A 21,506-nucleotide genomic window follows, 5' to 3' on the forward strand; every position below is an offset into this window, starting at 1 on the left:
TTTTAGAAAGTGTGCCTGGGGGCTTTTGCGGGATTTTGCTCTGGTGTATCTCGTCGTCGTCTCCACTCCATCAAAACCCTGTCAACTAAACGGAATATTTAATAGAGCATCGCATGCCCTTCGACTCCCGGCCGTGTTACAGTGCACCTTGGAAGAACACGAGCAAGTAGTAGGCGACGTATTATTATTTTTATTGCTACAACCCAGGGTATGTTTTTGCTTGATACAGTCTTTGACGAAATAGTGTTTTTCGATTGCTGTTCACAAGTATAATTATTTCTGGTCGATTGCATGAATGAAAAATGGACACCGAATTCGGGTTAACATGTTTGTTCCGTGTCCTGTGCTGCACTATAGCGCAGTAAATTGCCTATATATACTTTGTGCTCATGCCTATTATAGCGTAGTAGTGATTGAGGAGGACGCGGACACTCTCATTTAAGCGGATTTGTCTTGATATTGCGGTACTGTCGTGTTTTGCAGGCTGAGTGAAGCCTATACTGTATACAGGTGCTACAAGCTTATGTATGCTCGGTCTTGTGCAGTCGATGCTGTGATTCCTTGTCATTTCTTCACACTTTGCATCCATATAAGATATCGTTACATGTGCACAGCATGCAGGATGCCTTTCTGTAATCTAAAACCTTCTACTTACAATATCCTATAGCCCCCTTTTGCAGCAGTCGGATATAACGTATCTGGCGGAGGATACAGCCCCTGTGTTCGGTGTAATGCTCAGTGCTTCCCTCGGTGTGGGGTGTATAGGCTCAACACATCATTCAAAATGAAACATGATGTGAAGGTTTTGACTGCTGCATGTTTGTTTCAGGTGACATGCGATAGCCCAACTACAGTGCTTGTGCATGGCAGGGCCAATTGCTTTGATTCATGAGCCTTGCAGTAGATCTAGGTTCTTGGGAATACATGTAATGCATGTATATGGGAACCCAAAAAGAATCCCACATATGCAGCAGCCAGATCAACAAGGCAAAATCCTGGATGTTAAAATCCTGAGAGTATAAAAACCCTGGATTTTGCAGTGTAAGACCTACATAATTATATATAGCTTGCTCCTCCATGTTACCATATTGCATATGATGCTTAACTTGAATGGAGGCTCTGGGGTCATGGTGATGTAAAGTTTATTTTCTTTCCAACACTAGCATAAAATTCAGAGTGTTTCCGTTTGTTCCCTCTCTTTAGAACCTCCAGCAGTGAAAGGTCCTCATAGTGCAACCATGTGTGGACGGGCCGGGGTGGTCTCGCTGTGTTTGGGGGCCTGCTTGCTGGCAGCCAACATCGTACTTGGTGGCAAAAGGTAAGAGCAAACTCTGAAATACAGCTGTATAGCACATAGTAAAAGCTCAAGTGTTCATTTAACTCTAACAGTGTATGAATGGAACCAAATTGGCACTTTTTGGTTCCATTTATATGTTCTCGAACTCAGTGCTATAAACATCCATTTGGTTCGCCATCATTTTACGGTCTACTTTCCACAGTATGTTTCATAAGAATATAGCTATAAGGAGGTCATGGTCAATATTTGCAGATACTAATCGTACCAATCATGTTACAAATACTAATGTTTACTTTCACGGGTTTGTGTATGTAGCCTATGTTATGCATATTTATGCTGATGCATGTTCAAGCCATCATGTATACGCGGTAACATGCACAGATGGGTAGGTGACAGACGCACAGCGGGGCTCTCTGTGAAGCTACAGTATAGGTCTAAATATGGCCTATATGGCCATGAGAGACTGCTGCGATGCTCGGTGATGGAACACAGTTATGCACGCCGTGGTCTACTTCCAGAGGAGCCACCGTATTAATCTCTCAAGAGTCCAGACAGGGAGCAGAATTAGAATAGATTTTGAAAAGCGCAGTCATCTTTTCATGGGGGAGGCCATTCTTCATCGCCATGGGCCAGCGGCCAACTGGTTAACACACCTGCCGGCCATGGTCAGTCCATTTATTCTGATTCTGTGAGTTAATAAGTTAGTCACTTGGTCGTTCAGTTGGTCAGTCGATTGGTCAGCCAAGAGGATGACAGTAAACAGCCAAGAAACCCAGCCAATCGATTACCTCTTCATATCTTTTTATATTAAGGACCCCTAAATTCACCCCCATTTGAGAAGGTTTTTGTTGTTAAAACGCTTCCAACGCATCGCAAAGTATAAAATAGGGTTAAAGTGCAGGTTACGCAGATTTTGATGCTAATTTGGCTGGGTACCCCCTGGAACCCCTTCAATGACCCCTGGGGGTCCCCGGACCCCACTTTGAGAAGCGCTGAATTAGCGGACCTACCTGGGAGAGCATCAATCATTTCCCACAGAGGAGAACCTATTTGTTTTGTAATCATCACACCTTTAAGCCAGATGACTAGATTGTTTTTTATTACAGTTTTCTTTGCTTTGTTCTCGCTTTACTCAAACACTGTGGTTATAATTGGGGCATCCCTGCATCCCTCTATGTGAAGTTAACAAGTACAACACAGAGAGAAGATGGGGGATGTTTGTGAACCAAAAATAGCAATTATCCTGCATATTACTGCCGACCGGCTGCTTTTTGGTTCGCCAGCCTTGCGGGTGTTGTTTAAAGTTGTCCGGGTTGTGGCTGCGCCGACATTGTGTCCAAGACCCTGTTGTTTATGTTGTTTAAAGTGACACTGTTGTAAAATTATGTAAGGACTTTTAAGACCCATACATCAGAAAGGAAAAACATTGCTGTATCAAAAGTAACCAACAAACTATACTAGTTTGTTGAGTCAAACAAAATTGCTTCCTACAATACCAAGTGCTTGTCAGGGTGGTGGTGGTGGTGGGGCAGTTCAAATATGATTATTTTGGGGGGTAACGACTTGAAAAGGTTGAGAACCACATGGTTTATGGCACAGATGTTTGACAATCGTCATGGGGATAGTAAGCCACAGTGTAGAGAGTCACACTTCCCAATGTCAGCACAGGGTCTCCTGGATGTGATCCAAGCAGCGACGTACTGTACGAAGAGAAAGAGGCACAGGGGGGAGAGAGAGAGAGAGAGAGAGAGAGAGAGAGAGAGAGGGAGAGACAGGATGAAAGATGACAGCAATATGACCCATGGTCGTCATGTGACTGCAACAGCATTAATCCGTGCATGCATTCACGTGCAGCACACCTCACAACATCATAATCCCACGTCCCTCTCCATGGGATTAATGTGGAGAGTTTTGCCACCACGCCCCGAAAATCAGTGCACGGAACAAATCAAACATTCACCACGACGCGCTAAACAAACCTGCAACATGCAGCGAAACTCAAATGCAGCGCCTGCTGAGAGCACGCATGCATCATGCAGATAATGTGGGACTCTCCTTTCACGCATCGTGACTACTCTCGTGAAACATGGAAGAGATCGGATACGACTTTTCTGAGGCTGAATAATTCAGCGCCACTGTCAGCAGTTGTCATTGGAGTTGACTCAAACGGTGATCTATGGAGATGGTCCAGGCTGCTCGCCCTTCTTCTCGGTGACAAGTGCACACGTGCTGTGGAGACACGCGCTTATACTGTACCTGTTTACATGACACGGTCACGATGTGCATGTGCGCAGATCCCAGATGGCAGGTTGCCATAACGTCCATTGCCCAAGGCGATGGCATCTATCTGAATTAGCTGTTATATCTCCTATACTGTTGCCATGGTATCAGCTATGTTGTTTTACTTTATTTTTGTTTTGACTTATTTTTGTGGGGGAAGGGATGGGACTAGCGAACTGCCGTCTAATTTACTGGGTTTGATGTTATATAGTCGAACAACCCTCTTAGGGGATATTTCACACCCAACTGGAGGAAAAAAGAAGAACCTCACTGATTACTTTACTGAATAACTGTCACCAAAACCAGCAGAGCAATTGTCAACAAAAGATTTACTGTATAATCCCCTACTCTTGGAGCCAAACACAGAAATGCATGCACGCGTGCGCACACATACACCTTGGAGGATTTCAAAGGGGCACAGCAATCAGGAAGAATTAGTGATTTGCCATAATATGTTGCCAAAGACAGAAATGGCCTCATACTGTAATTAGTTATTCACAGACTATGGAGGGAGGGAGAGAAAGAGAGAGGGGAGAAAGCAGAGCGGGTGCAGTGAGCAGCACTGTTGCTGTTCCGATGACCTGTAGATGGGGATGGTGTACTACAATGTTTCATGAGGAGGCCGCCCCTGGCTTGTCAGCATTGTGTGTATTCCTGTCTTTTCTCATATCACGCCATCCCCTTCCTATCTCTCTTATACTGTATACCGTCTATCGTTGCCATGACTACTAACTACCCCCCCCCCTCTCTACAAAATCCACACACGTCCCTGTGTTTCTTAAATAATCTCGGTTAAAGTATGTTTTGACTCTTCAACCAGAACAAGGCAGACTAATTATAATAATTAATTCGTTTTTGGAGAACGGCATGGCAATTACCTCCAAATTATACTATGTCAGACTCGCGTGAAGCAAAATGGAGTTTTAGAGCTCATTTCGGTGTCTATTGTGTTAGTTCTTTTGGCAGACTGGAAGACTTTGGTGAATTATGGTAACGTTGTGGTACAGAGAACGTTAATCCATGTGTGATGGAATGAATGGAGACAATTAGGAGCTAATTTGAAGCAAGCTGCAGACGTTGCCATCGTGGTTTAGGCCATGGTCCAGCCTCCCCCTGCTCCCCCATTTCTGTTCCGTGTCTTTCCTTGCCTCCCCCTTAATTTCTTTCTCTTTCACCCATTCTCTTTTCTTCATCTTCCACATTTCCCAGTTTTCCTCTCATTATTCCACTTTCACTCTTCAATATCTTCACCGTTCCTTCATCCTCACTCTCTCTCTGATTCCTTTCTTCTTTCCCCCATTGCGCCCCCTCCCTCCTTACACTATCACTTTCTCTTCTCTCTCACGTGTGTCTTTGCTTTCTCGCTCCAACCATCTACTTTCCCCTTCACTCCACTTCCGTCTTTGCTCAATAACCACTTTCAACCTGACATACCAGCTATATTCTTGTCATGTTGTATATTGTCTAAAATTGTCCCAAAATTGTAATAAAAACATTGCCCAAAGCGCACAATGCAGCACATTCTTTCACTTTTCGTGAGCTTGTAGTTTGGATAGCTTAGTTAATATTCTCACCTTGGCACCCTTTTAGGAGCAGAGCTGGTTTACAAACATTCACCAGTGTGTATTTATTTAGCATGCAATCAAACCAGTGTCAGAATTAAAACGAAGTCACGGTTATATGATTGCTTGGAGCGTACAATTATATATGAGGGACATCATTCAAAGTACAAATGCACACACAAACATAGGCAAACATGCGTACGTTCCGCAAACACAACACAATCGCTCACACATAGAAACACGCAGACTCGCCATAATAGTATGCCACGATAATATATCCCCTTATAAATCCTGATATAAATTCAAACAATGATTATAATCAGTATTGCTGATGATGAGTTTGTTGAAATATGTATGAGTGGAATGGTACAAACCATGCCCACGCAATTACTGGTTGTGAGCGTTTTGGCATCGCTCTAAGCATTTTGTTTCATGTTGTTCAAAGAGCACGTTCAATGAGGCCTCTCCGCTGTTTAAAAAAACACATTATGGACTAAATAATGCATCGCCATTTCTGCTTCTCACTCGGCCTGCTATCTGTGTGCGCGTACAGTATGTGGGTGCATGTGTGTGGCGGCTGATTGGCGATGATCAAAAAGGAGCTTGCCCAGCAGGCCGCTCTATGCATCATGTCCCCTTCCGCAACATCCAGCACTCCAGAAATGTTCTCATCGCAACAGGAGATCCAAATCCTGCTTCCCACATGCTGCGCACTGTAGCACAGCGGCGACACATCTGTCGCCATCAGCCACTTTTCACAGGAAAACGACATTCATTCATCATCGGCGATACTGTATGTCATGTCCACTATACGTTCACATGTAGAAATCCTGTTAATATCACAAAGGTGGTTATTTGGAGTTTGTAGTATAGCTCAGACGTGGTGTGTGCGCGCGTGCGTGTGTGTGTGTGCGTGCGTGTGTGCGCGCGCGTGCGTGCAAGCCTTCAAGGTCGACCTTACCTGGAGATGTTGAGGTTCGATTATAATCATGTTAGAATGTGTTCGTGTCTTTATCACTATGAATTTGACGGTGGTCGTGCTCTTTGCTTTGTCAGCGCTGGGCAGAACGGCATGACAGATGAGCAGAAAGATAACACAACCGTGTTCACCAAAATCTTAGACAGTCTCCTGGATGGGTACGACAACCGCCTCCGGCCAGGACTCGGAGGTAAGTCAAGTCAAGTCAAGTCAAGTCAAGTCAAGTCAATTCAATTCAATTCAATTAAATTAAATTCGTTGCATTGGTACATATTGGTATTTTGCAGTCGCAAATGGATAAATTAACATAACACTCACAAGGTTCACATAACACAATCACAATGCAACACGTTGTGACCTTGCAGATCTGCTATTCTTGCCAAATGTATTGCATGCAGATTATGGACGCTCATGTGGTTAAACAACACTGGGAAACTCGCTCAAGGCACGGTATATATAGTTGCCTGCACAGACTCCTCTCTGAATCACTTTGCATAATATGCATACTTGCACAACTAAATAATAGGGAGAAATGTGTATTTGTGTGCCACCATTTGGAAAGTGGATGAGTTCATCCTCACAATGACGGCTCATTTATGGGAGGGTGAAAAGGGTGGATATTCTCCATAGAAGCGGCTCTGTAATATAACACAGTAAATGTCATTGTGCTGTATTGTGTGCACGTGTCCCACTCGCACTCAATTACATGGAGGTCCATTATGAGGAAGAGACACAAAGACGGAGGAAGAGAGAGAGAGTGTGTGAGTATGAGGAGTAGAGAGAGGTAGAGTGAGACAGAGACAGAGACAGAGACAGAGACAGAGAGAGAGAGAGAGAGAGAGAGAGAGAGAGAGAATAAGTAGTGTGAGTATCGGTGTGTGAAGGACACAGCGGGCATCAAACAGACACGAACGAATGCAAATGAGTGTTAATGTAAGTGCAAAGATGAGAGTTAATTTAAGTGTAAAATGAGTTCAATTAACACATATTTAAAGGGGGGGGGGCTTCAGCGCAGCTCCTGCAGGTGGGCAGCCCGAGACGGAAAGGAATTACGGACTGAATTATGGATGGGAATCATTCACGGATCAAACTGCTACCATTTCAGCCTCAAAAGTCCCAAAAGAGAACCACTCCCAGTCCCCACACACTTAAATGAGTACCGCATATAGATTGGGGAACCTATGGCGAGGTAAGAAACGTTTAGTTGTAGCACGGTTCAACATCGTGGGAATTAAAATGATTGGCACAAAAAAATAAGAGCATTAACAAACACATTATAAAATGATTTGAATGCACTTAAAATAGTTATTAAAGAGGTAATAGATTCGAAATTAACAATACATTAAAATTAAATTGAAAATTTTTAAATTATAAAGAAGTAGAAGGCAGCAACACACAGGAGAATATTAGCTTTGATTTAAAATAACTGGAAGTTGCAGCAGACCTGCAGTTCCCTGGGAGTTTGTTCCAGATATATGGTGCATAAAATTGAAATCGGCTGGTTGAAATGTTTGGTTTTGACTCTGGGGACATAAAGCACACCTGCCCCACACAAGACCGAGGTCTGGATAGTTATAAAGTAGCAGAAGAACAGAAATGTTTCAATGCTTTATACACCAACAGCAGTATTTTGTAATCATGCCTTTAACAGACATGGAGCCAGTCAATCTGAGACCTGGAGTGATATGCTCCACTTTCTTGGCATTAGTAAGGACTCGAGCAGCAATGTTCTGAATCAACCCTCAGCAGTCTAATACATTTCTTAGAAAGACCTGTAAAGACACTCAACCACGTTACAGTGGTTGAGTCTACTGAAATGTTAGGTAGGTAGGTAGGTATGTAGGTATACGGTAGGTAGGTATGTATGTACGGTAGGTATGTAGGTAGGTAGGTATATGTAGGTAGGTATATATACGGTAGGTATGTACGGTACGTAGGTAGACATGTAGGTATGTATGGTAGATATGGTAACTGGTAGGTGGTGCACAGCTTCAGTTGCAATAAAGACACATGATTACGAGATTGGGCAGCGTGTCGTGACGCTGACAATCACTGAATAAATCGCTATTGACTTCTGACAGAGGCAATAAATTGTTTTCTTTAGTGTGCAGCTGCGCGAGCGACAGTCGTTGGTCCATGTGAGCGTGCCCCACACACACACGTGCATCATTTTCATAACGTCGAACGGTATGAATAGAACCTGGGGCTTTTATAGCCAGGTGGTCTTGGATTAACAGGTAGTTAACGTGCTAATGAGACGCACTGACGGACACTCACTCTGCCAATCTCCTGCTTCAACAGAGCGTGTAACCGAAGTCAAGACTGACATTTTCGTGACGAGCATTGGGCCCGTCTCAGACCACGACATGGTAAGCCTGAATTCGCCTCGTTTTAAATGGCACCCCCTCCCACCCCTTCTCCTCCTCTCCTCTCCTCTCCTTTCCTCTTCGCCTCCCCCTTTTTTCTCCAAACCCTATAACTTGGCTCCGTGGTGTTTGCTAAACGGCCAAAATGTTTATTCATTTGATTATTCATGCCATGAATTTTCTACGTGTATAAATAAAAATGTCAAAAGCGATGAATGGCTGTTGCCCTTTTATCTTTATACCCCATAGCCCGGTAATCCCTGCCATAGATAAATGGCATTCACAGTCATAAATGTGGTCACGCGTGACTATTATGCAGATGTCGATATTTATCGCCGACCGTGAATCGCATACCATGTGGACTGGTGTTTGTGTTAATAGTGTTTGGATCTTTCATAGGCAGTACATTTTCATGTAGAGAGAGCTAGAGAGTGTGTTTACCATTTTCTATTCTATTCTAGTCACTCTGGTTACGAGTGTCTGCTAAATGCCTAAATTGTACATTGTAATTATAAATTGTGATATACCGCAGCTGTGTGTCTGTCATGCTGAGCAAGCATTATTAGACAAGTTCTTTTGGGAGGACCCCAAACTAAATATCTAACAATATGTTAGATATTTATAGGCTAGACCCTACTTTCACTTTCACAGTGGTCTACGGCTTCCGTGATATGACACATAACAATTGGCGTAGTCATACTGTCATGCAGTCATCACTGATATACGAGTCAAATGCAATCTTGTTAAGTGAGAAGAGATATTGTTAGTATGCAAATATATTGAAAACCTTACAAATATTTTCATCAAAGATGAGTGCCTTGGAAACCCTTTCTTTGTAAGTCTGCAGTCCACACCTTTTGGTAATTAAGCAGTACCCCTTTGAAAACCCTAATTGCATGGAATGTTTATGACCTATAGGTTAGGTGAAGGTCATATCTGAAATCAATACCACAGGGTCCCAGATTGATACAAAACATCTTACGTGTGGGAGGTGTATATAAACCCCTGTTTGTTGGGGGGTCCGTGACAATAAAAGGACACAGAGAAGGACTCATCTTGACTCCTGTTTAAATTTAATTATCAGTGCCATTATGCCATGAATGATTATCACTGTTGGGAAAATAAATACTATTACTAGCATTATCAAAATAAGAAAGGCTATTGACGGCGGTAAAATTGATTGCCCTGTTTAAATAATTTTATTGCCTGACTGAGCTATTCACACAGATGTGTCCTGAATCAATGCTCTAATCTTTGCACCGTGCATTTACGTAAGGAACCCATTTATCTAAAGTGTGATTGCTTCGCTGCCACTCCACGTTTTAAAGAAGAAGGAGAGACTCTCGCTGCTCTCAGTTGAAGCATTTGGACCGTGCGGACATAATCTCAGTTAATTGCATCAGCTGGCATTGGGGCCTGGAAGAATTTTGCCGCTGCGTTAAGCCAAGAGGAAAGAGAGTTCTCTCTAACTAGGTAATTCTGACTCCCACTCCAGTTATTCTATAAGGCCTACCTTGAAGCTCTGTTTCAGTTCACACTAATTATCTCATGTGGGTAGGAAACGAAAGAGGGAAAAGAATAAAGCAAAAATAAAATAACAGACCAGACTGTAATTTTCTCTGTTCTCCGCGACGATCATTAGTGGGCTTCAAAAAGAAATGTCCCCCTACTTTTTTGCAAAGAACTGGTTTCCAAGCGCACACTGACTTTCAACGTTGTTAGACATGATATTTTCAGCAAGTGACGCCATCATGCTCAGGGCTTTGCTTTTGTGTCAGACTGTCAGTATAGATCACTGAGCTCCGATTCATACCTAAAAATAAATAAAAAGCAACAATGATCATTTGTGGCATTCAGCTTTCGAATCAAAGTGACCAGGCATCCATTAGTTCTCCAGGGGTATTTGTTAATTAAATGTCCCAATTTGTAAAAATAAATACTTTTTTTTACAGATTAACTGTGTAATTGTATCTAGGAAATAAATACATGAAAACCACAACCGCATTTGGCTATGAAACATAGATAGAAAATCACCACGGTCTAATAGTAAAGTGTTTTTTCCCCCCACAATGACACACAGACTCACAGCCTCCATTGCATTGGAAAAGCTGTTCCTTTGTCAATGCTCCTAATGTGAGTAGACAGTAACCAGCATGGAAACTAGGCCATCGCTACCATATGGAAGCCAGAGTGACAAGAGAGAAAAAACAACATAGTATATATATAAGTTAGAAGAAGAGGTTGCATTACTCAGCATCCTCACGAGGCTAACTCTATGGCAGATAACCAGCTGCAAGGAGCTCTGACATCTGGCGTTGCCTTTTGCATCTCACACCCAACTGCAAGGATGGGACGTTCTGACATCTGGCCGTTTGCCTCTGACTCCCTCTCTCCCCTTTGCTGAAGTTATACTCTCGCGTGATGGCATCACACACTGAAAATAGCCGATCAGCAAGTTCAAAACGCGGTGCAATTCGAGCTCGTTTTGAGTCACGTGCCGGCTCTTTTCGCTGCGTGGCTCAGTAGTACGATGAATTATAAATCAGGCTTTACTCAGCATTCCCGCTATATGCAGGCTGACCATGGCACATAACCAGCTGCCAAGGATCAGAGTTCTGACACCGGCCGTTTCCTTTAGCCTCTCACACCCTGTGTGTCACTATTCTCCCCATCTGTCTGTTCTTTCCGCTGCCCCTCTTCCCTCACCCCGACAGGAGTACACAATCGACGTGTTCTTCAGACAGAGCTGGAAGGACGAGAGGCTAAAGTTTAAGGGGCCCATGGCAGTGCTGCGTCTCAACAACCTGATGGCCAGCAAAATCTGGACACCGGACACCTTCTTCCACAATGGCAAGAAGTCCGTGGCCCACAACATGACCATGCCTAACAAGCTGCTACGCATCACAGAGGAAGGCACGCTGCTCTACACCATGAGGTATACTGCCTCGCCGATGGATCTTCTATCCGCGGTCCTATGTATTCAATTCATCAACATAGTATATGATACATCATCAACAAATAAAAACAACCTTATGTTGTAAGGAAAAAAGGAAAACCAGCGGCAGTAAATGACGACTCCTTTTGAATGGAATTTAAAACGACCTCCCCTTCTGGTCTGTTGATGTTTAATCAGGCCAGTTTTGAAAGAATAGCCACACACTCGTAGCTGCCAATGCCACACTTTTATTGAGGACACAATGATCTGTGTCCTCAATAAAAGTGTGGCATTGGCAGCTACAGTAAAAAAAAATCATTCAGTATCTTTCCCATTGGCTGGCACCTCACAAGGACCGATGTGCTGTGCACCCTTTTGCTTAAAGTTTTGAAAGAAACCAGTGATTCAACAACCTAATGGATGATTAGGAATGATCTGGGAATTCCACATTGTGGTGACAGAGTATAATCTTGGGGTTACCAGGCCAGCGAGGTTGTGATTGCTCCCTTGTGGCTGTGGGTGTCACTCACTAGCAAAGAGTGTTGGAATTAGGAGGCTTAAAGCAGACTAGTAGCAGAATCATTTGTTTAGGGAGGTCCAAGCTTGGTTTTTAGTGGCATTGAGGCTGTTGGAGAACCAAGAGAGTGCAATAAAGAAAGAAAAAAAGCCAGTACCTATCATATAAAAGCCATTTGTCATTTGGTTTTACAGATTGCCAGTAGTTTACAATTTACCGTGCACTATTTATGTTTTCCAGTGCCGATCGACCAAAGTTATCAGTTTTCCAGAAAAGTAAAACGGTTCTCCCCGTCATGATTGATCACCATGGGGACAGTTTGTGACAGTAGGCAGCACTGTGATGAGGTGCTGAAGAGAGAGAGGACGACTGCACGTGGTACCTGGGCCCTGTGGAGCTTGTACTGTACTGTTCTTCTGGAAGGCCGTAAATACTAAGAGCCTTAAGATGACGCGAAGCGAAGCCCCATATATTCACTACACAGCAAGAGCTGGAGCACAGGGGGGCCTGGTTATAAAACCTCTTTCATTCTTTTTTTTGTATCATTTCTGTCAGTGGAGGAGGGAGGTTTGTTGGGGGGGAGGGGGCTGTTTTGCTGTCACAGATGAGAGAGATGAGGGCCCGGTCGAAGAGATTAGGGCGTCATGGACGGTGTGACGCTCCGGTTTTCACAGTGAGCGGGAAGGGGGTGGAGAAGCACAAATCAGAGGCTGGCAGAGAAGGCGCCATGTGTTGCTTTATGTCTCAGTGGCTTGTTATGTCAACCCCCCACCCCCCCATTAGCTACACCACCCCCTCCATGGTGTAAGCCTCCTTGGTTCTGCCACACTACATTGATTTCTCCATCCGTCTCCATATTGAATCTGTCTTCTCTCTCTCTCTCCACAGGCTGACAGTGAGGGCAGAGTGTCCCATGCACCTGGAAGACTTCCCCATGGATGCCCATGCATGTCCACTAAAGTTTGGCAGCTGTGAGTGTCCTGCTTGCACGCACGACACAGGCACACACACACACACACACACAGTCCCTTGACCACACTTTTGCCAACGCGAACCGACTAGAAGCCCAACCCCAGTACCAGTCCCTGATAGGGGCTGACAGCCTGGTAACAGCTGTTCTCCCACTCCCAGTAGGCCAGTCAATCTAAGATTTGACCCAAAAGAAATCGCAAAAGTTATAATTTATTTTATTATCCTTATAGGTTCATCCAAATAACATATTAAAAATAGAGTATAATATTTAAATTGTGGATCATGGTAAATTCAGGGGGTGAAAGTTGAAGTACCATTAAAAATCAGACCCGTCTGAAGTGAGTGGTGCTGTACTGTACTGTACTGTACTGTACTGTACTGTACTGTACTGTACTGTACTGTACTGTACTGTACTGTACTGTACTGTACTGTACTGTACTGTACTGTACCTCCTCCCTGGCCAGGGACACAGGGACAGACCCAGGAACACAGGGACAGACCCAGGAGGACACAGCCACACACATCACCACTCAAAAACCTATAAGACAAATCTTTTTTTTTTCTCCACTTAAATTGTATTCATTTTTCAAGAACAATCAAAAACAAAACAAAAACACACAAAGAACTAACAAACAAAAGGACATCACAGTATATGTTGCCAAAATTGCCATCTTGCGATCTTTGCATGTATATATAGTATACATATACATATATGTCTGATATGTGCTTACATACACACCCATACATTATATAAAAACATACATATAAAAGGTTTAAGCATCACAAAGTGCAAGCATTTATTTTATATATACTGTATTTGAAAAACCATCCAGGTTCCTATACTTCCTAGCCCTCTTGTTGCTATAAACATTTTTCCAAAGACTCTCTCTTCATTCTCAAGTTAGCTGTCATCCTCTCCATGTCAAAAATCTCAGAGACTACCCGAAGGCAAAACAAAATCTCTGCTTTAAGAAGCATGTGTCAAACTGTGTCAAACATTCCAAGCATTAGTGGCTATGGCCTAATTTAGCCCAATGAGTTAGTTTTTCGTGCAAAACTAATGCTTGGAACAGATGCAGAATCATGAAAAACTAGTTCGACACATTACATGCTTCTTAAAGCATAATTCAAATTAGATTTTCTTTTTGCCTCAGGTGCCTATAGGTTTTTAATGGTACTCCAACTGTCAACCCCTGAATTTACCATGATCCACAATTCATATAATACTCTATTTTGAATATAATGCATTTTGAATATTTATTTTGGGTCACGCCCTTTTTAGCTTAGCCCATTTTGGGCGGGAACCCCTTTTGGTGTTAGCATTATGTTATGCTTTAGCTATTGAAAAATAGCAGATCGGCCCAGGCGGTGGCGTAACCGTCTGGGCACCCGACTGGTAATCCAGTCGCAGTGTGCCGCGGGTTTGACTCCCGAGCCCGACACGGCCTTTACTGCATGTCATCCCCCCATCTCTCTCCCGTTTCCTGTCAGCCTACTGTCTGTCCCTTCAAAAAACCAATAAAAGGCGTAAGCCACAAAAAAAAATATATATATATATATAGCAGATCTACAAGCTCATAGCGCGCTGTTGCGCTACGAGCTTGTAGGTCTGCTATTTTTGAAAAATCGAAGAACGACTGACATAGAAACATAGCTTTTTCAGAAAACTGTCAGGATGTAGAAGACATTTATAGAATCTGATCCCAGGTCAGAATGTGTTAGATTGACTGGCCACTGGCCCACCTAGACACACCCCCCCCAGTCTCCCCCGTTCGTCTCCACCTGGACCTGTAAGACCCTGCCATGGCGCGCAGCGGTGCACAGACCTCAGACCTAGCGCTCTCTCTCTCTGTCATATTTCCAGAGCTTTGCGCCAGCCAGCTGCTCGCCGCTGCCAAGCTATAGCCTGACCCCAAATCATCCTTGAGACGGCAGAACGGGGTGCGGAGGAGAGCGAGGGAGCTTTGTGAGAAATTAGAGAGAGAAGTGGGTGGGGGACAGGGCGTTAAGGGAGAGTGAAGTAGAAGGAGACACACACGGAGGAGAAAAGAGAGAGAGAGAGAGAGAGAGAGAGAGAGAGAGAGAGAGAGGGGCAATGCGTCTGCTCGGTTCTGTCTAAATAAATAAATAAATAAACGGCACAGCGTGAATATTAAGAACAGGCTTTCAACCCCGTCATCTTAAACAGACCTCGGTGCGTAAATCTTTCTCCTCATGCTGCAGTCTGCAGTCGACCCATCCTTGCCTCTGCAGTGCTGCTACAGTCACGCTGCAGTTTTGACAGGTCGGTCGCTGGGGAGAAGGGACTGTCTGACTATGCTGTTTTAAAGTCATGTCATGGTTTAGGTCTATACCTGTTGTAGATATGAGGTTTGAGGTAGTACGTGGTCTGAGATGGGATCAGAGGAGATAATGAGGTTTGCCTAGATGAGCTGAGACAAAAGATCACAAGGTGAGTTGAGAATTGGCACTCGGGTGGCGCGTGGTAAAGTCCCTGCCCACCACCGTGGAGGTTGTGTCGGTTCGAATCCAAGTGCCAATTTGTTTTCCACATGCTCTCCATCACCATACGTTTCATTTTGGAAGGGGGGCCACGTCCAATTCAGTAGCTTAATGCCAGATATCGCCAGTTATATGTGACCATACCATTAACAATCAAACATTATGCTTGAGCATGTGACGTGTCAAAATAGGGGGTTTTCATGATTCGGAATCCATTGCAAGCATTAGTTTTGTACGAAAAACAATCCTTGGGCTAAACACAGCCATAGCCGTCAACACAAATGTAATGAGGTCATCACATTTGGGCACAATTGGGACTGGCTGTGGCAGAATATAACCCAAGGAGTGTTTTTCGTGCAAAACTAATGCTTGGAATGGATCCAGAATCATGAAAACCCCCTAGTTTGACACGTGTATGCTACTTAATATGACATTTTGAAAATGTTGCCTTACATATACACAGTAGGTCGTGAATGGTATGATCACATATAACTGGCGATAACTGGCATTAAGCTACTGAATTGGACGTGGCCCCCCCTTCCAAAATGAAATGTGTGTGGATGGAGAGCATGTTGAAAAAATGTGGCGCTTTTGTCAGCCGTCTCCACATTTCTCTAAAATATGGCCCTAAGCTCCCTCACTATAATATGGTCACTGCATGTACTGTCTCCTACGAGCTGGGGGCGGCACCTGTCAGTGGGTGGGAGGAGTAGGATGAAAGCTCTACGTCCTCCCGGTGGGGGCTGCCAGGCGAGGATACAACAGCAGGGACAGCACAGAAACGTGTGTGGGAAGGAATCAATTGGCATAATGACTAAATTTGGGAGAAAATAATTGGCTACAAAACAAACAACACAATCATTTGTGAATTGAGTAGACCATGACACGAGGTGAGATGAGATCAGATGAGAACAAAATGGAAGAAGTAAAATAAAACCGAGGAGAGATGAGTGGAGAACACAAAATAATTATTCGACAAGACGAGAAGAAGTGACTCAGGATAAGATGAGATACAATAATGGAAGGAGACAAAAGAAAGAGATGAGGTGACATGAGATATGGCTTGAGGGTTTGCCGTTTCCCTGATATCTCATGTAAATCAAAGTGTCTGCCACAAGGTAGCACAGAGACTACGCAACTACACAGTAAGTGCAATAATTGTATACAATAACGAAATTCTCTGTTTGTTTATCTACGCCTGTCAGATGCCTACACCCGTGCAGAGGTTGTTTACGTGTGGACCAGAGGCGCTGCCCAGTCTGTGGTGGTGGCCGAGGACGGGTCCAGACTGAACCAGTACGATCTCATGGGACAACATGTGGATTCCGGCGTGGTCCAGTCCAGCACAGGTAGGTTTCAGGGCTGACCTAATCTTCTTGGCAATTTTGTAATTTCCCTGATGTGTCTACTGGATCTAATAGTAGCAGTCCGGACAATCAATCTCTTGATTAGAGAGTGTTCACATAATTGTGCACAGTCACTGACTGCACACATGTTGTAGCTTTTCCGGAAGAAATTTGCTCATTTCCCGCCTGCTCACCTCGAGCCAAAAACTGAGGACAGAGCTGTCGTCCGCTCAGTTGACAGCATCCGGCCTATCACTGCTCAGCCTGCACGAACACAAAGCCACTAGCAGCTAATTTACTCCAGCTGTACTTTTGGACAGCTGCATCACATCTCTTCTAAATTGTCAAAGGCGCCTTACAGCTTTTACTAACATGTCCCAGATTCATCATCATCCCATTTCGAATCTGCCCTTTCTGGGCAAGGTTTTGGAGAAATGCATCTCTCATCAATTGGATGTATTTCTACAGAGCAATGATGTGCACAACAAATTCCAATCTGGCTTTAGGAAAAATCATAGCACAGAAACTGCCCTTGTAAAAGTAATGAATGATCTTAGGGTGTCTGCTGACAAGAAACATGTATCCGTTCTCCTACTGCTAGATTTAACGGCTGCATTTGACACGATTGATCATTCAATTTTAATACAGCGTCTGGAGCACTGGATAGGCCTGTCTGGTACGGCCCTGTCCTGGTTCTCCTCCTACCTTTCAAACAGAAGTTACTTTGTCAATCTAGCCGAGTTTGACTCAGACAAACACGACATCAGTTCTGGTGTCCCACAAGGCTCGATTCTTGGTCCTCTGCTGTTCTCCTTGTACATTCTGCCATTGGGTGAACTCATTACCAATCACGGAGTCAATTTTCATTTCTATGCTGATGATACCCAACTATATCTTTCTGTGGCCCCAGACGATCCCTGTGCTTTAGACCCGCTGTTGACCTGTCTGTCCAGCATAAAATGTTGGATGAGTGAGAACTTTCTCAAACTAAATGAGGATAAGACAGAAGTTCTCATAATCGGTTCTAGCGAGCAAAAAGAATCAATAATTAGCAGACTTGGCAACCTGACTGTAGAAAGTAACAGTACAGTAAAGAACCTGGGGGTTATTATTGATTCTGAATTGAATTTTAATTCACACATTAATCATGTTACCAAGATTGCTTTTTTTCACCTTAGAAATATTGCACGGATCAGATCCTATTTGTCCTTGGACGATGCAAAAACGCTAATCCACGCCTTTGTTTTTTCTCGGCTTGACTACTGCAATGCACTCTTTTCAGGACTCCCTAAGAAAACGACTGACAGATTACAACTTGTCCAAAATGCAGCAGCTAGAGTTTTAACTAGAACTAAGATGAGAGAACATATTACTCCAGTTTTGGCATCACTGCACTGGCTTCCGGTTGTTTTCAGGATTGACTTTAAAATTCTGTTACTTGTCTATAAAGCTCTCAATGGTCTCGCACCTCCGTACCTCCGTGACTGCCTACCTAGATATGTCCCTAGCCGCCCCCTCAGGTCCTCCAACGCTGGCCTACTTGAAGTGCCTAAAAGAATGTGCACAAAAAAGTACGGTGAGGCAGCTTTTTGCTTCTATGGCCCAACAGCCTGGAATAAACTTCCATTCGAGCTCAGACACGCACCCTCTGTAGACATTTTTAAATCTCAACTCAAGACTCACCTCTTCACCCTTGCTTTTAGTTGAGTTTTATTTTTTTTATTTTTATTTTTATTTATTTTATGTGTTTTTATTTATTTTATGTTCTTATATTCGGTTTTGTTCTCTGCTATTGTTCTATCATTTTAACTACTTGTGTTTTATTGTATTTTATTTTTGTGTCCTGCCCTGTGAAGCACTTTGAGCTGCATTCTATGTATGAAAAGTGCTATACAAATAAAGTTTATTATTATTATTATTATTACAGGCCACTACAAGTGGTCCTTTTTCCTCTCCTGCACTCTTGGCTATTGATGCCGGGAAAAAATGGTGACGGAATTTGTCCCATTTGTGGTGACATTAGCCATTAGCTGAAGTTCTCAAGCTCAAGAAAAGATATACTTGAAATTTACACTCACTCACGCACGCACGTACGCGCGTGTATTTGTGAGTGTGCGCATGCACGCACACTCACAAATACAAGGTTTTTTATTGGCAACATGCTCCCAAGTGCCAGTACATACAGTAGCAAGTGCAATTCCATAAGCTGATTCAGTGCCTAAATTGATTTATCAAAACAAATTTAATTAATTTTGCGTCCCTATCAACTAAGAGTGCATTGATTCCCTCAAACATAAATGCTGCCTATTTATTACAACCTAATTAATTTCTATTGATGTTACAACTACTACTTCCCCACTGTCTCCGCCTCCCTCTCCCCTCCCCCACTCTCTGGCTCCGAACGCATTGATGAATTGGGTTAGGCTTGGTTATCGAGTTAGTTGATGAATGGCTCTCATAACAACACCAATAAATCTTTGTTGTAATAAAATGGCAGACTGAAAACCCATAAACCTTCAGCAAAAGCACTCCAGACCAGCGACAGATAGATTTCCCATCCACTGTATGTTGTTATGGTTTGTTATGGTATGTCCAAAAAGCACCATTTAAAGTACACTGTGGAGGTAAATTGCCACTGAGATAGATAAGCCACCATACAGTATATCTATATACATAGTTTTTTTACGCCCTAACAGGGCTTTAAATTTGGTGCGGGTCGATAACAATGCCCAGAATGTCGGTGAACTGCTGTCAAATTTGCATTGGAGTGCTCAGTGCTCTGGGTCGGAATAGTTTTCCTGCGATTTACTGTATAAGTCGACACCATCGTTTTGTCAGGATCCCTGCGCTTGTGCTAACTGTCTCTCCGTTGTGTGCTGGCCACAGGAGAATACGTGGTGATGACCACCCACTTCCACCTGAAGAGGAAGATCGGCTACTTTGTGATCCAGACCTACCTGCCCTGCATCATGACCGTCATCCTCTCCCAGGTCTCCTTCTGGCTCAACAGAGAGTCTGTTCCCGCCAGGACTGTGTTCGGTGAGTCGTACCGGTCTAGTCAACGCAACTCGGGATTTTGCACTAAGCACTTTTGAACGAACCAATTTATCACAGGTTCATCCTAGCGAGTGCTTTGCGTAGCACCAGTAATGCAAAATGAGGGTTAGGGGAAAAAAAGAAAGAAAGGAGAACAACACACGCGTCACAAACTGCAAGATTTCAGACCATGAGTCAGTCGACCCCTGTCAATATCTGTTTGCTGGCTCTCGCTAGTAATAAATATTGCAAGGTAACAGTGGTGAACTAAGCAAGTTTAAAGGTGTGGTGCAATGAACATTTTAATTTCAAGTTTCACCCTGAAAAGGCAAGCTCACTGATTTTGAACCAATCAGAATGTTCATCCCTCCAGGCTATGGGACGGAGCTCTGATGCGTGTGTGACACACATGCAGATCTGTTTGTAAACAAAGTCACAGAACGACAGGCAGCAAAGCTCATGGATTATTCACCCCTATAATGTTTTCAGATACATATTTTAGTGTGCTGCTGAAGTTTAAACCGAGTAATACACTGTCTGGATGTCATCTTGAAAAAACTGAGAATTTCTGTAATCAGTAGCAGCTGTGTTAGGACGGAAGCGCAGATATGGGAATCAAACAGGTGAATTTAATCAAGCTTCATGGTGTACCTCTACATGTCATCACGCATCACATTTTCGTTCACAGGAAGTAATTAAAATTTGATTTTTATGGGCTTTTGATATACACAAACATTTCCCCATTGTTTTGGCATCCATTGTTAGGTATGACCATAATGATGACAACGGATATGGTCTAAAAGTGTGAAAACCTATTTTTCATTTCACTACGTCTTTAACAACTACTCAATGAGCAGATGCAGCCTCATTTCTGTCAGGAGGACCCCACATGCATTTCCCAATATAAAGATTTGATTAAAACAAAACTGTTCTTATCTCAACTTGGCAGGCAGGCAGGCAATCAATCAATCAATTTTAATATGGAGACACAAGGTCTCCATTGTTGCATATACGTATACATATCCCCCAGACTGTAGCATCTCACGTAGCCCTATTCCATTCCATTCCGGATCTGTCTCTGCAGCAGTGAGATGAACACACAGTCTCTAATGAGCTGTGGCTGGCTGCAGTGGAATGTGAAGCACGTGGCTTGGTATGAATGGAGATGTACTTGTGCTCCGAATCTGTGTGCAGAAGCTGTGCAAGAGTGTGCAAGTCTACTGTGTATGCAACTACGTATGCGCACTCATTCTACACACATGTTTATCGTATGTGTTTCTATGGGTAAATATATGTCCTATGTCCATTGTCCAGTGCGTGTGTGTGTGTGTGTGTGTGTGTGTGTGTGTGTGTGTGTGTGTGTGTGTGCGCGCGCGCGCGTGTGTTTATCTGTCTGTCACAGCGGGGTCTTACATAACACAACCCAAAACTAACACTCTCTCACTTGTCTGCAGCATGCTCCCCAGCAGCATAGAAGTTGGCTCGATGTCCTTGAGTTACCTCATCTCTCTCTTTCTCTCTCTCTCTATCTCGTTAGTGTCTCCCATATCCGAGTATACTTAAAGAGCTTTCCCAGAAACTAAATAATACAGACCGTCTTAACTATGGCAACTGATTTTCATCATTCTCCTGCAAGTAATTTCTCCCGTTCCCTACAATGTGTGTGTGCATGTGTGCGTGTGCATGTGCATGCGTTTGCGTGTTTAGGGTGATT

The 21,506-nt window shown here is 43.5% G+C and overlaps 1 protein-coding gene across 1 annotated transcript in view; it reads left to right on the plus strand.

The window, feature by feature from the left end:
* The window catches only part of gabra1 (gamma-aminobutyric acid type A receptor subunit alpha1), a 39,878-nt gene that overhangs the window by 1,409 nt on the left and 16,963 nt on the right, over positions 1–21,506 (plus strand). The window contains exons 2-8 of the mRNA XM_083785173.1: positions 1,204–1,318; positions 6,196–6,308; positions 8,420–8,487; positions 11,199–11,419; positions 12,825–12,907; positions 16,616–16,759; positions 19,643–19,795. Coding sequence (XP_083641299.1) covers positions 1,239–1,318; positions 6,196–6,308; positions 8,420–8,487; positions 11,199–11,419; positions 12,825–12,907; positions 16,616–16,759; positions 19,643–19,795 — 862 coding nt within the window. The 5' untranslated portion in view covers positions 1,204–1,238. The remainder of the gene's footprint in view (positions 1–1,203; positions 1,319–6,195; positions 6,309–8,419; positions 8,488–11,198; positions 11,420–12,824; positions 12,908–16,615; positions 16,760–19,642; positions 19,796–21,506) is intronic.

The sequence above is a fragment of the Protomyctophum parallelum genome, assembly GCF_964188405.1.
Source record: "Protomyctophum parallelum genome assembly, chromosome: 1".
In the NCBI taxonomy this organism is placed as follows: Eukaryota; Metazoa; Chordata; class Actinopteri; order Myctophiformes; family Myctophidae; genus Protomyctophum; species Protomyctophum parallelum.